The sequence below is a fragment of the Zootoca vivipara genome, chromosome 4 (genome assembly GCF_963506605.1).
Source record: "Zootoca vivipara chromosome 4, rZooViv1.1, whole genome shotgun sequence".
NCBI lineage: Eukaryota > Metazoa > Chordata > Lepidosauria > Squamata > Lacertidae > Zootoca > Zootoca vivipara.
In genome coordinates, this window is record NC_083279.1 from 20,588,617 (window position 1) to 20,604,655 (window position 16,039).

Below are 16,039 nucleotides of genomic sequence, written 5' to 3' on the forward strand. Positions count from 1 at the left end.
GGACTGACTCTCGGAGGAAGGAACACTGTGGAGGAGTGGCTGCTGTGCCAGGAAATGTTGCAGAGTCTCCCCCCAAGTCTGGACCACAATTCCTATCAGCCCCAGTCAACATTACTAACGGTCAGGGATGAAGGGAATAGGGATGACAGAGGAAACGTCACTCCCACCATCTTATCTGTATGCCACCTTTCTACAAAAAGAATCTAGGAATAAGCATCACTGAATTCAACGGGGCATACTTCTGAGTAGACCTGGTTAGAATTGCAAACAGCTGGCTTTGTGATCAGCCATTAGACACTTCGTTGATTTTGTCTCTATGGTATCACAATACCTTTCATGCAAAAGACTAACGGGCTACCCCTCTGGAAATTCATGAACTTTGAAAGGGAACCTACACATGGAAGGCAACTGATTTATGGCTGAGGTATGTGTCTTTACAGTGTGCTATGAGACACATATAAAAAAAATCATATATTTCTGCATCAATGGGAAATGGAACAGAGAAAGACCTGTAAAAAACAACAACAAAAACTCCCTACTGCAGTGGAACATAAAATAGTAGATGAAAGTGCAAATGAATGTCGGAAGAGTGAGGCATTGTTGATGTATCCCTAGATGGGAGCTGTAGTCAAACGATACCAGCAGTTGAACAACAACCGGTTGGGGAAGACTGGGTTTATAAGGAGGGCATTTCCCTCTCCCTTTACAGGCATCACTCACCTGAAACTGAGTGAGTTCTGACACTAATGAGGGACATCCAGAATACTTCCTGACAGGTGCGGGATAGATACCTAGTTTTTTTGTGACATTATGTCTACCATAAAAATGTCAGCCCATATTCTGCCCTGCCCCCTTAATACAATTTACTCTGGTAGAATGAGGGTGCGTATGCATTTTTCAAAGCCTTGGATTGTCTTGGGGAAAGGATCTGAATTTCCCCCGATTAAAAAACTCAGCCCACCCCCCCCCCCCACAACCACCACTTTAATGTCAAAACGCAATTCTGGAATGTAATCTGAGCCTTGTTGCTATGGTGTCATTTCAAATACTCACATCTCTTTTCTATAGAAAATTCTTAGTATTGTACTGAAATAAAAACAAGCCCACATTTAAAAGAATGTCATTTCAAAGAAATCAAGGCAATTTTGCTACCTCCTCCACTGGGGAAAAAAATAAATAAAGCAGAAAGGAGATATGTAGATGGGGAAGGGGGGGGGATGCTGAAGGAGGATGCATAATGATTCCCCAAATCTGGCAGTTTTACTTTATAATGCTGAACACAGTTTATATACACAAAGTAATCAAACGCAGTTTTATACAGCTGCAGAAAATTGAAGGATTTCCTACTTTGCTGGGGCAGTGGTGGTGGAACAACTATACTCCCAATTCTCAAAAAGCTTTGAAGACATAAATTACACATCTATTAGGAGAACTATGCATTAAACAATTTCAGAATGTATTATTATGTCTACAATATGGATCTTACACTTAAGCCTCTATACTACTTGATTGCTGTACATATGATGGGTAGCCTCAGGTAGACTGGGGGAATAGGGTGGTGGTGGTCCACAGTGGTAGAATGGACTTCAGTCTGCAGGTAGGGGAAACATACCGTACTATTTTTGATCACATCCCTGCATCAACATCATCATCAACATCATCATCATCGTTATTACTTTTAAAAACCCTGCAAGCAGAAAAGTAGCACACAAGGGAGTGGACTGGCCTGGAACTTCCATCTGAGTTGCAGCCAGCACCCTCCCTACAGAGACATCAGTGCTGCTTATTGGGGTGGTGTGGGGGCAGGGAGGAAGTGACATCGCAGCTGTGAAGCACTGGTGGAAGTGATCTTCTGCTCTCATTGGTGCACAGGCACAATGAGGCTTTTGCAAAGCACGTTCAGCCTGCTATGGTCCTCCCCTGGCCTGCCAACTTGTGCTGGGCCATTGGAGGAACTGCTTTGGGAAGGGCTGAAGCTCAATGGAAGAGCACCTGCTTCGTTTTCCCCGTGGTGCAGCTTCAACTTCTTAAGCTGTTCTCCATAATTGTGAGGACTGGAAACATGGGGCGAGATTCACCCAACAGACACTATCAGCAGAAGCCCTGGGCAAGGACCTCCACTTACACAATGGGTCTTCCACCCTTCTCCTCCCACTGTACTCCCGAAATTGTCTCTGGAGAACTCCCAGAACAGCCCAGCGGGATAAAGGGAGATTGTTCCATCTGACAAACTGCAATGCTTGTGCTAACTCAAAGTTCATAGTAGCACAAAACTGAATTCCACCCGTGGTTGACATCTGTCTGACACGAGAGACAATGGAGAAGTGTGCCTTTGCGGGTGAAGCCAAACTGTTGGAAGGTTACAGCACCTACTGTGCTGTAGAGACCTATATGAGAGAGACATGCTTTGCAGCAGCTGGGGCAAATGAAGGTGAACATGGTTGCACTGCTGCAGGTGCACCATGGCGTCTCTTCTCTCTGTGCTCCTCCCGGCAGTCTTTCCCCCTCTGCTCACTGCTATGGATGCACAATGTGACTGCATGTCTCCAGGCAATGCACTGATCTGGGGTTCCCAGGTGGCGGGGCTGATGTTGCCAGTCTTCATGCCATGTTTGCAGACATCTTTGCAATGCATAGTTGGTCTGCCAACAGGCCTGGTGCCTGAAACCAGCTCCCCGTACAACATCTCTTCGGGGATCCTGCCACCCTCCATTCTGTGGACATCACCAAGCCAGCATAGATGCCACTGAGACAGAGAGAATATGGGCTTGGGAGAGCACACCTTTGTTTAGATCAGGCATCTCCAAACTGCGGCCCTCCAGATGTTTTGGCCTTACAACTCCCATGATCCCTAGCTAACAAGACCAGTGGTCAGGGATGATGGGAATTGTAGTCCAAAACATCTGGAGGGCCAAAGTTTGGGTATGCCTGGTTTAGATTCTGTCCTGCCATGTGATGCCTAAAATCTCCCTGATGCAGCACATGTGGGAGGGGTTGAGGCATTGTTCCTGATAGTTGTAAGTTATCAACTACTCACTTCCATAAAGCAGTGTGCTCAGCACACTGATAGACCTTCACCCTGGTATTGTTTTTACATCACATTTTGGAGAAGTGAGCCATTGCTGTAGCTGGCTTGCCCATATGCTTGTCCAGCTTAGCATCAATGGAGAGGTTGCTAGTTATGGTGGATCCCAGGTAGACGAAAGCATCTACCATCTCAAGAGGGTGGTCACCAATGCTGGTGTGTGGAGTGCTGCTGATGTTGTTCTTTATCAGGCTAATGGTAAGGCTGAACTCCCTTCAGGCTTGGGCAAAATGGTTGATGAGTCTTTGTAGAGCTTCCTCGGAGTGCACTGTAAGGGCTGCATCAACTGCAAACAACATCTCTCAGATAAGGACCCACCACACTTTGTTATTGGCGTGGAGATGCTAGGTTGAACAGACCTCCCATCTCTCCTTCAATTAAAGTACACACCGTCTTCAGTAGAGGTCAAGGTCTAAGAGAGCAGCAGGGAGAACAATATGCCAAGGAGAAAGAACACAGCCCTGTTTCATACCACTCTTTGATTCCAAACTCTTTAAAAAAACAGAGTTTCTCAGGAACCTGAACACTGAGCATGATTGCAGTTCTGTAGGAAACCAAGATGCTGTAACAATGAGGTGTATCAATCAGAATGTGCATTCTTAGTTTTAGAATTCTTTTCACTGGTGGATTAATTCACTGGTTCTGCTGGCAGTCATTTGCAAGCTATCTTTTTAGCTAAACTGATGTCATGGTCCATAGGAGTATTCAATAGAACCATTAAAATTAATGTATAATTTTAATTTCTTCTACAACACTTGATCTGTGGGGTTAACTAGGTCCAGTATTTCAAACCCCATCAAACAGGCATTTAAATTGCCATGTAGGTTTCTCTCTCTGTAGCACAATTATAGCAATCAAAGCACTGCTGGCTAAAATGATCGCCTCAGTGAGACACAACTGATGACAGATTTGGATGAAATGGAAAGCCGAGGAGGCACAGAGTAAAATTGGGAAGTTGCTGATATTTCTTTTTTTTAAAAAAAAAAAAGTTAGAGAGCTATGGTGATACTTAAATGAGCCTTATTTCTGATTATCCATGTATAGGACTGTGATGCCAACATCCCAGTATCATTTATTGATTGATTGATCCATCCATCCATCCAATCAATGATTTAACAAATTCGTATACTTCATTTCAATGGAAAACCCCATTCTTCCCAAGGCAATTCACAAGTTACACAATGCAATTCAGTTTAACACTGTTTGAAACACCCAAATCATTTTGGACAGTATTATATGAAAAGACTGTTAAAAGTAAAGGAAAAAACACAACAGTTCACCATAGTGCAAAATTGCTCAAACTGGGGCTAAAGAACCAATTATGCAGCTCAGAACATAATTAGCAACTAAAGGCCACAGTAAGAATTTGCCCAGAGGTTGTAAACATCAGCCTGTTAGTGCTGTAAAAACACAGAATTCAGAGTCGGATGCAACCCCAAGGAAAACAGGAGCTAATTCTAGATGCTCTTTAGTATCTTTTCTACAATACTTGCCATATGGCCTTGGAAAATCTCTTTTAAGTTTCCTCAGCTCCTCATTACTTGATTATTTAAGCTGAATTTTCCCGATGCGAAATTATAAGAGTGCTGAATTCTGCTCAACCCTAGGAGTTGGTAAGGGCAGTAACCTCTTCCCACAGCTGGAACCATATAGCACAACCAACTAAAAAGGTGGGGGGGGGGGAGAGAGGGATGAAAGGTGGTTAAACTATGTAAGTTATAGAACAGTGAGGCAACACCAATGCACAGTCAAAAGCACAACATCATAATTTCCAGAAAGCAAAAGTTTTCATTCCCTTCAGTTTGCAAGGCCAGATTAAGGAAGCCAAAAATGATAAAAACAAAGAATTGTAGTGCTGGAAGGGACCCCAAGGGTCATCTTAGTCCAACCCCTTCCAATGCAGGAATTCTGCCCATAGCAGTCCCTGGGTGGGCTTGAACCACCAACCTTCTGGTTAACAGCCAGACGCACTGACCCGTTGCACCACTGGAGGCCTATTGCATAAAATAGCAGATGAAAGTACAAAAGATAGTTCCATTTCCACCTATGCTTTTCCGTTTTGCTTATGGATCAGAGACATTAGGCATTTCGACTGGACAGCGTTATGATAAGAATAAAGATGTGATTAATAATATAATAATAATTTATACCCCACCCATCCCGTTTCCAACAGAATATTAAAAACATGATAAAACATCAAACATTTAAAACTTCCCTAAAACTTCGCCTTCAGATGTCTTCTAAAAGTCAGATATAGTCGTACCTCGGCTCCCGAACGCCTTCGGAGTCAAACGTTTCGGCTCCCAAACAATCGAAAACCGGAAGTAGGTGTTCCAGTTTTCAAATGTTTTTGGGGAAGCCGAACGTCCGGTGCGGCTTCCACTATCATTTCCAGCATGTCTGCACAATTGGAAACCAGTCAGAAGCCGTGCCTGGGTTTCCAAACGTTTCGGAAGTTGAATGGACTTCCAGAACGGATTCTGTTCGACTTCCAAGGTACGACTGTAGTTGTTTATTTCCTCGACATCTGATGGGAGGGCTTTCCACTGGGCGGGCACCCCTACCGAGAAGGCCCTCTGCCTGGTTCCCTATAATCTCACTTCTCGCAGTGAGGGAACCGCCAGAAGGCCCTCGGAGCTGGATCTCAGTGTCCGGGCTGAACGATAGGGTGGAGATGCTCCTTCAGGTATAGTGGGCCGAGGCCGGTTAGGGCTTTACAGGTCAGCACCAACACTCTGAATTGTGCTCGGAAACATACATACTAGGAGCCAATGTATGTCTTTCAGGGCCGGTGTTATGTGGTCTCAGTGGGCACTCCCAGTCACCAGTCTAACTATTCCAAAACCACTACCACAGGCAATCCCGTATATAATTCTAGAGCCCAGCTGTGCCCCTTTCCTTTCATGTATGAACTTATGTCAGATTTATGTCATACTGTTTGGGTGGAATTACAGGATCTCTGACAGGCCTGAAGGCTATTCTTTCCCAATTATGCACGCTCTGTTTGGGCATTCCCCCACTCACATGATTAAGAATCAAGGGAAGCAGATAGGCCAATCACCATTCACATTTTGCAGAGCTGGGCCTGTAAGTGGAGAACCCTGCATGTTCAGGATAACAGGCACCTCTCTAAAGATGTCTCCTGGTGCTGAGTGAGAGATGTTGGAAGGAACTGAGGTCAAACCCTAGCTTTCTGGTGTTCATGCTGCAGGTGGGAGAGCTAGAGAGATCTCTACAATGCAGTCTGAAAAGCAATTATAGATGTTAAGGTATACAACTAGAGGATTTAAGATCTGATTGTACTCTAGGTCAGGAAACATGAGAAACTGAGAGTTGCTTCGTCTTTGTATGGAGAAAATCAACCTTCCTTTCGCCTGATATGAATTTTGTAGCCCCCACCCCCAACACAGTGGAACCTCGGTTTACGAACACCTTGGTTTACGAATTTTCGGTTTACGAACGCCGCGGACCCATCTGGAACAGATTAATTCACTTTCCATTACTTTCAATGGGAAAGTTCGCTTCAGTTTATGAACGCTTCAGTTTATGAACAGACTTCCGGAACCAATTACACCCATGCTTCGGGTTAAGTACGCTTCAGGTTGAGTACTCCGCGGACCCATCTGGAACGGATTAATCCACTTTCCATTACTTTCAATGGGAAAGTTCGCTTCAGTTTATGAACGCTTCAGTTTATGAACAGACTTCCGGAACCAATTGTGTTCATAAACCAAGGTACCACTGTAAATCATGGAACACTATTCTGATGTGTGAGAAATGGCAAACATAGTTTGATCCAAGCACAATAAATAAGCACAGTATGGAGATAATGTTAGTTGGCTAGTTAGCATTCCTTCTTCACTATCATTAGATGAAAGCTGTTGTTTTCAAAGGACTACACAAGTGATTTGAAAGAAACTCCCTGTTTATTATTTTTAGGTTTGCGGTACATACTGCTTTCATTTGATTCTGCACAGATTCATAGAGTAGTCTGCAATCTTGGGGTGGAATGGGGTCTGTTAAACCTTAGACAATTTTTTATTTATCCAGACGCTGGGTGAAATCATTTTATAATACTGGACAGAGATTGCCAGGGGAACTGTTAAGGTATATTGGAAGTTTCTGGAACACAATAAAAATGAAGCAAGTTGGCCCCATGTTACTTCTCTGGAAAAATTCCATAAAAAAACACCAATAAGCAAGTTGGTAGATTCTGTCTTACAGAGCCCATTACCACTGAACATCAGCTTAATCTAACTGTAGTGGCACAGGCATAGCACAGGTGAAAGAGATTGGAATCAGAGCAAGCCCAATGAATTTCAGAACTGTTATTTGTTGTGAAAGAGGAAGAGTAATTTCAGTCTCCCCTCTACTTCTGCCATAATAGAATTCTGAAGAAAATAGAATGTTATCTGGTCCTTACGCTCTCTCCTCAAACTGAGGACTCACCTCTCACTCATTCAGTCTATCTACCACAACGTAGCTGAATCTTTTCCAGCTGTGCTGAGCATGTTGAGCCCGGCTTCTGGAATCCTAAGCTAGCATGCTGCAACTTTTTATCTTAACACAGTATTCCTTGTCATATGTGCAAAGTGTACGCACTGTAATTCAGTCAGTCAAAATCACAACATCTTCTCTACTGCTACGTTACTTTCATTATGAAAAGCATGAGGGCTTTTTTTATGAGTATCCTGCCAATTTTTTGTTGTTGTCAAATGACAAGTTTTGTTGCAAAAAGTGAAACTCGTGGAAATTTAGGCTCTGCCCAAATTTCACCTTTACCCTAAAATACTTGAGCTATAAATGAACCAAGTCATTTCAAAATGATTTAAGCACTTCGGTGCCACCACATTTCGCAAATCAACACACAAAGAACTGAAAAAGATGAACATAACTCTCCTCCAAACCCTCTAAGCCCAAAATTCAGTTCAAGACTATTCATTCCCATTGTAATTCATATGGAATTTCTGGAGATAAATGGCTGGGCAAGGAAGCCATGCAGAAACTGGCACTAATCCAGGTGATAAGTAAAATTACTAGCTGTTAAAAGACTGGTACAAAACTCCCTGGAAAGGCTGCTCAATGCCTTTCTCCATGTCTTTATCATGCCATGCATATTCTGCACATGTTATAAAAAAGAATGTCTATTTAGCATAAGAAACCAAAAAAAAGGGAGAAAAGTAATAATGAGTATCCCCCTGTTATTTTGGACTCTTAACAAGAGTAGAAACAATGAAACAGAAAGCATGCCTTTCGCACAGGATTAAAAGAATGTGCTATTTCCTGCAGAGCTGGGAAAGAAATCCTCTGAAACCTGGCACTTAGGCTAACTGTTTCCACGAGACAGAGAACTGCACACAGTGTAACAGCAGGAGCAATTTACGGTATGCAGGAAGCAACCAGAAGTTAAAATACGCTATACCAGTGACAATAACAAGAGCAAATAACTTATCTAGGCAAGTTCCCTAATAGGAAGAAAGCACATAATTAATAAGAATTAGCTTGCACACTCGCAAAACTCCTGGATGCCTTAGGCAACAAGAACATAGTCCTAGGAATCTAATCAGATTCAGCAACAGCTAGTGACGCACCGTGAAAATATTAATTAGCTGAAATCACATTTTCCACAATGCATTCTAATGAAAAAGACCCACCTTTAGAACGAAACATGGAATATATTTGTGCAGCTGACTGAATTTTTCAGGGAACAAATGATCATTTTAATTAATTAAATAAAGCTGCCTCGTTATGACGGATAGATGCATGTGGACAGAGGGCCTGGGTTGCGCAAGGGCCCCTGGAGGGTGAAACATAAGAAAGGGAGTCCCAGCTCCTATGTGTAGGGCAGGTTTTGACTTCAGTAAGGGCTCCCAATTGTTCTTCAGAAGTCATTGTCAACCACTCATGTATACAGAAGAGAGCCAAGGGATGTGGGTAGGGGCAAAGTCTGCTTCCTGCCTCTGATGGCTCTCATGACTAGTGAGGGGCAGGTTTTGCTCAATCTCAAAGCGACTCCCAAGCAGCTTTCTCAGACATTCTAGGGTTATGTTGGGGACTGTTTTAACAGAGACATGACTCTGAAGGGCAGAAATGAAGTGTCTACTCTCGCTAGCACACAGAATGCCCCCCTCCCCAAAGATATTTCCTCTGAATAGTTGCATCTGCAAAATTCCCAGTCTGCTCCACAAACTCCTCTAGATTTAAAACAGTTTGGGGGTGGGTGGGGGAGAAATGTGATGATTTGGTCTGAGAGAAAGTTAAAGTTCATGAAACCACCCATTAGTGGTCCTACCTCCAACAGAGCAGACACACAAAAATTTGAATTATCTGCTATTGCCCTTGTATTGCGGAATGCCTAGCCCTCTGTTATATGTGAAGCAGCAACCATCAGTTGCTTCGGATGTCTTGTAAAGGCTAGCCTTTTGGGCAGGCTTTTTCTCACCCATAAGAATGAACCCTTCTTTATTCATTTGAACCCCCCCTAAATTCCTGTTTTATTTGCTTTTATTTGTCTTAACATTCTTTAACACTGGTGTTTTATTAGTTTCTGGTTGTATTTTTGTTGTAATGATATGGTTTGCTTTTATATTGTACGTTGCTTAGAGAGTTTTAAAATATTATGTGGCTTATTGATGCTTTTAAATAAACACATAAATAACTTACTGAGGAGCTCTCAGGACAAAATCTCCAAGCTGCTTTTTCACTTTCGTGCAATTTCATTCCCCCTTCTTGCCCAATAACTCCCTCCCCACCAGTACTGTATTACCTTGGCTACCACCTGTAGAACAAAAGCTGAACCAATGATTATCAAGGCTATTTCCAAGAAAACACGTAGCAGGTTATTAGAACACTGTAATCCTGCTGGGTTTGTGCTTTGAGGTGCCCCTGCTTCATCAATGACCACTATTCCCTACCATGCAAATAAAAGCAGAACCCGCTTCGTCAGGCTGTGCATGCATTCGCTTCTGTAAGCAAGGTTTCCTTCACGTACGCACTGTTTATCTCTGATTTGTGTTTGTATAAGGCTTGAGCAAAGAAATCATGCAAAAGCAAACATTAGAAAAACATTGTCAGCGTGCATTAGTTAAGACTTCGGCCTCGTCTCTGGCAGTTTTCTAGCACACATCTGAGGCAATTTGAGGCCATTATAATGTGCATCTAGAGACACCCAGAAATCTCGTAACCACACAGTCATTGATAGAAAGGAAATTGCAGCTGACACAGGTGCAATGTTCCTTCCTTTCCCTGCTCACTGCAACGCACCGCACAGGCCTGGTATCACCATGTCTTATCCGCCGGCAACGACTGGGTCTACAACACAACAGGAATGCCCACTGCTGTGTTGATGCCTGCCCTGGTACACTTTCAGCTACTGCTCTGATCTTATGGACACAGTTAGTAGTGTTAAGGAGCCACCATTTAAATTTACTGCGATACCCACAGCACAACATCACTCCCTTGGGGATCCACCATTTTAATTCCAGTGGGGTCTACCCATTTACGTTACCATAATTTCCCAGAATGATGCTATGTTAAGGGCATTAGGAAAATGGTTGGTTGAAATCTGGAGCATTGTAGGCAGGAACAATATGAAGAGGAGGACATATATTACCCAGGAGGCAAAGAGGCTCTCTAGAATTCTTAATCTCCATGCCACAAAAACCTCAGTGGTGCCTTCTCTCCGTGGGCACAACCCAGTATACTTCCACCTGCAATCTCCTCCCCTATGTTATCAGGTCTCTTTAATTCAGAGCAAGCTTGAGATGCTCTCATGCTGTTTCCTACCCCTGCTTTAAGAATAAGGTTTTATTGAATACAGTATTTTCAAAAGTTATTGGGCGGTATTCAAATAGGTTTTACTGAGAGCAGGCCAACTGAAATGGATAAAGATGAAGTTAGGTCCATTAATTGCAGTGGGTCTACACTGAGTAATTTCCCCCCCTATAAGCTCATTAATACATTTATGGCTGCATGCTGGAACAATCCACAAGAATTATCAGGTATTTTATTATCCTGTTTCAAATTTGAAATGGTATCTTAAGAAATGTCCTCAACATCACAAATGTCTGGGAACCCCCCCCCCCCATTTTGCAGTTGTTTGTTTTAGTTTTGATTATGAAAATAAAGCTTTACTATTTGGCCCATTTTTTTATTTTCTCATTTTGAAATGGAGGTTTGTGGTATTTCAGATATGTACCTGCATCGATTGCAATATAAATTTGTATTTGTATCACTTTGGAAATTTGTGTTCCTAGCTGGAAAGGTTCCTGACTGGCCTACATTCACGCTTGGAGCCACCCACGAAAGAACAGCAGCCAAGGATGTTTTTCTTAGGAGATTATGCATCTTGACCACAAGCAGAGACATATTTCTTGGACGCTATGCTTATTGATTGAAGAATGAGCCCACAGGACAGTGTGGACAATTCTGTCAAGAAAAACACATAATCTGGGAGATTATGCATATTATCTGGAGAATATACTAAGACCTGTTAGAAGTTGTGCAAAGTGCCCAGAGAGTGCACAAAACCCTTTAAAATGTGCACATTCCACAAGCCTCTTTTGACAAAAGGTATTCCCTCTTCGCAGACGGATTGCATGCACATTCTGCTGAGGCAAGGTGAATGTATAATTGGACTAGCTGATGTGCACATGAGCCATTCATTTCACATTACACCTAACACGCACAGACATATGAAACGTACAACAAATCTGGCAAGTAAATACTAAATTTAGAGCTGTTTCTGAGTTTCAGTTGTGGTCATTTTCCCACTTGCTGTCTCTATTTGAAAAGAAACATTCCCACTTGGTTTGTTGCACTGGTATCTCTGGTTTTTAAAAAAGAATCAGTAGCAATGCCCTACCTGCAAACATGCTGGAGCTCTGCCCTGAGGCTTATTCACATCAACATCTACTAGCTGCCATCCTCCTGTAGCATCTTCATGAAACATCTGGAGGGGGTGAAACACTTGTCAGAAAGCACTTGTCAGAAGCGATTTACGTGCTCATATATACAAACAAAACTAGTGATATGTTTTGTCTTTAACTATATTGTGCCTAGTCTTGCATTTCAACTAGCACTCCTTTGAAAGAAAGCTATTCCTATTGCAGAGAATGCAACTGAGATTCCGTTGCTTTCATATTGTAATTATAGAATTTCCTTCACAGGAAGGCATTCCTGACTGGTAAAAGCCTCTCCTCCTAGCTTTTGAATCTTCGGCTTGTTTGGTTTGCTGTAGTGTTTTGAGATACTGACTGATATTGTTAAGTTGACATTTTTCTTTTACCCATATAAATTCTCTTTTTAAAAAAAAAAGAAAAAAAGAAATTGAAATAACAACAATGAAGGAAAGGATTAATAAGAAATAAATAATTAAAGTTCCCACCATTGTAGGAATAGAAACTAACATCAGGGTAACTAAGAGCAGCTGCTCAGGGTACAATTAAAAGTTTATTTGCCCAAAGTCCTCCTGCTGCAACCAACAGGAAGCAATACTATTAGCAGGAGCTGTGAACAGGGAACTCTTAATTAACACTGGAAAGGACCTTTGTTGAATGAGACTTTCTTGTGAGTAAATGTTATAGAAGAACCCTCGCCAAAGTGATGAGCATTTTTAGATAACACTGCACTATGTTACGTGCTCTGCTGTGTGGAAACTGTTTTAATTTCACTTCCATATAATTACAAAAAAGCAATGCCTCAAGGGATTCAGGATGGAAAGCAACAGGATTTTGTCTCCAATCAACATCTATCTCCGGAGAGCTTTGGATTGCCAAAATTGTAAACGCTGTTTTAGTGAATTACAGGGATTGGCTTATAGGCAATGAACCACACAGGCTTTGAATTCAAATGCTGCATTTGCACCCTACACCTGAGTGTTTCAATACATTGGTAAGCACACAGTAGGACAAAGCAAGAATTCACACCTATCAAAGCGAATTTTTAAAATTAGCAACATCTACCTGTGTCGTAGCTGTCGAAGTTGTACTGCTCCTGGATCCCCACATCTGTTGGAACTGCACTCGGATTTCAGCAAATGTCTCAATGATGACAGCAATAAATACATTCTACAAAAAGAATTATATATATTTTTTAAAAAGTTTACAGTGAAGCGCAGGGGTAGAAGCAGTGGGTGAGTGGGTGGGTGAGCCCCACTCGAACATGCTTTATATTCTGATCAGGTGTGTGTCTGATCAGGTCTACAGTACCTTAACAAGCCAAGCAAGGAAGAAAATTAAGGTGATGAAATAGAAGTAAGAGCGCCATCGGGGGAAGCTGTCGATTGCTCGGTACATCAGGAAGACCCAGCCTTCTTGAGAAGCAGCTTCGTAAACAGTAAAGATGCTTGTACCTGTAAATGGAAAATAAAATACATATGCAGTGCAAATTAAAAGAAGCATTTTCAAATATCAGCAGTCAACACTCCTTTCCTTCATTTTCCCTTCTTGCCATTAAACAAGCCTCTACAAAAAAAGAGAGCCAACAGAGTTTTCTATTATTTTTATGATTAGCTTTCAACTGTTGCAATATTACAAAGCACAACATTTGATCCCTGAAAACATATGCATGTATGTGTGGGTGGGTGTGGATGTGTTCAAAGCACATAAATAGCCATGACCAGAATATGCCCTTCTTCATAAGTTTGTGGTATATTTGTCTGTCTCTCTCTCTCTGTGTGTGTGTGTGTTTGAGCATAATATGCAATTAATGTAAGAGCAATCATTACACTTTGTGCCACATATGCAGTTGCTTGCCACTACCCCAAAATGGCAGCACAAACTTTCTTTTACAACTGCTAGAATTTTCTAGCAACTGCAAAACTAAGGCACATATAATGAAGTAGAAAATGTACATGCATTATTTTATTTGCTTGTCTAATGGTCCAACCTTATCAACTAAGTTGCCAGAAAAGTCCTTGTTAAGAACCAGTTACATCAATGATGGAACAGTTATGGATATGCTTGTGTTAATATCACTGCTGTGTCAAAAACCAATTCTGGGCATTTCAACAATGGAGAAATGCGGATTATTTTGCAGTTTACCAAGAGAACAGCTACTCTCCCACCCAGATGCAAGAGAGTTGCATGGCGCCATATTGAGAGAGAAGAGACTGCATGAAAGAGGCAAAGAGAATCCTATAAATCCTACAAAGTTTATCCCATCTTCACAGAAATGTCACAAATCTATATGCTTAGATTTGTTTAGCAAAATTATACCCCACTCATTATTTAAGTCCATCATACTTTTCGGCCACACAGACACATTTGCAACTGGAGAATCTGATTTGGACTCTGTAGAGACCAACCCAGGCCCTGCTTCCTGACCTGTGGCTGAACTGGTATAGGATCTGGGCTTCTTCTACTACAAAGGAGTCAACTTGCAATATGCCCTTGCCTCCTACTGGAGGGAGAGGCAATCCCAAAGGGTCTCAAACACTCTCCTTACTCTATCAGATAATAGAGTTTAGTATTCTGTCAGAACACTAACCTTCCTTTTCCTCAACCGCATTTAATCAATTAGATATTTAATCTAATTGCATTAATTTAATTTAATGTTGCATCTTTTCCTATACATTTCAGAATCAAAAAGAAAACAAATGTTTAGGCCCGGATGCATTTTCCCAGTGTATCATTGAGCCAAAAAAAAGGCATCTATTTAGTTTCTTTTTAAAATAAAGAGCAACATCTCTATTGGCTTATATTGCAGTGGCTAAAACGTGGTCTGTGGGCTCCCCAAGGCAATTTCTGATGACTCCCCAAGGCCTCCAACAATTTGGCAGTGGCTGATTTTAATATATATATATATATATATATATATATATATATATATATATATATATTACTGTTTTCTTATGTTGCTCTTCTTTCCTCTCTCTGTCACCACCATGGAAAGCTAAGCACCTCTTTGGCAGCACTGAATGAAGTGCCTCTTGTCTCTCTGCCGCCACCACTGAGGACAGATCAAGAGTGCTCCAGAAACAGGAAGGAACACTCTGATCTGCTATGATGTTTCCTAAGTCATTTCCAGCACTTGGGAAAGGTTGAGAGGAATGAGTCCTTCCTCTTTTGGAAGTTCTTCCATTCTGTTGTCAATGGCTGCACTGGGGAAAGGAAAGGGACTTTGGTGTGGTGGCAGTTGTATCGTTCTTTCTCTCTGCTTTCATTACTGGATGTGTATCCACACAGGAGTCTGAGAGAAAGCAGACCACTTTGATCGCCCCAATTTTTTCTTTGGTTACACCCACCAGTCCCTGCGGCCCTTGTTAATGTTGGCCAACAGGGAATTCAGCCATCAGCCCAATAGAAGTTATGTGCTTTTCAAATTACATCCCGATTTTAAAACCTATAAATCATATCTTTCCCCTTCTCTTCTCCCATGTTTCTTTTTAAATCACATCATTTTCACTTACATTCCCCTCCCCGCCGCAAACCCCCCCCCCCAATGCAATCTTAAAGTTAATCTTTCCTCTTGTGGCAGCAGCCTCTTAATGTTTCTGTCGAGAGCAATTAAAATAAATGGTCCCAAATTGACATTTGTGATATGAAGTATTACTTCAGGATGGAGGATGTGATTTGGGACTGGTGGAGCGTTAAAAGCATGCCATAAAGTGGCTGAATAGATGTGCGTCAGAATGCCAAATCAAAAACCCTCTGAAAGTATTCCGACATTCTGGAAAATATTTTCTTTAATGTTGACATTTGAAAAACAGTGCCTGCCATTTTAGAACAGGAGTTATTATGTTTTCAGATTCGCCTACTCGGGCCTTGCTTCTTTTCATTCTCATGATGTCCTTGCATCTACTTAAGGAAGCTGTCTAACTAACGGGGGGGGGGGGGGAGGATATGACAAACATCTCTTGTGAAGGTGAAGCATCCCTGTAATGGTACCCATCTATTACAACCTGTCCATCAGTTCTACTTCTGTATCCTGGAGAAGGGATGAAAATCCCTCACC

The 16,039-nt window shown here is 41.9% G+C and overlaps 1 protein-coding gene across 1 annotated transcript in view; it reads right to left on the bottom strand.

Moving 5' to 3' along the window:
- NALCN (sodium leak channel, non-selective) overlaps positions 1–16,039 on the bottom strand; it is a 177,166-nt gene that overhangs the window by 91,213 nt on the left and 69,914 nt on the right. The window contains 3 exon segments of the mRNA XM_060273369.1: positions 11,949–12,035; positions 13,048–13,152; positions 13,294–13,436. Of these exon segments, the coding sequence (XP_060129352.1) occupies positions 11,949–12,035; positions 13,048–13,152; positions 13,294–13,436 (335 nt within the window).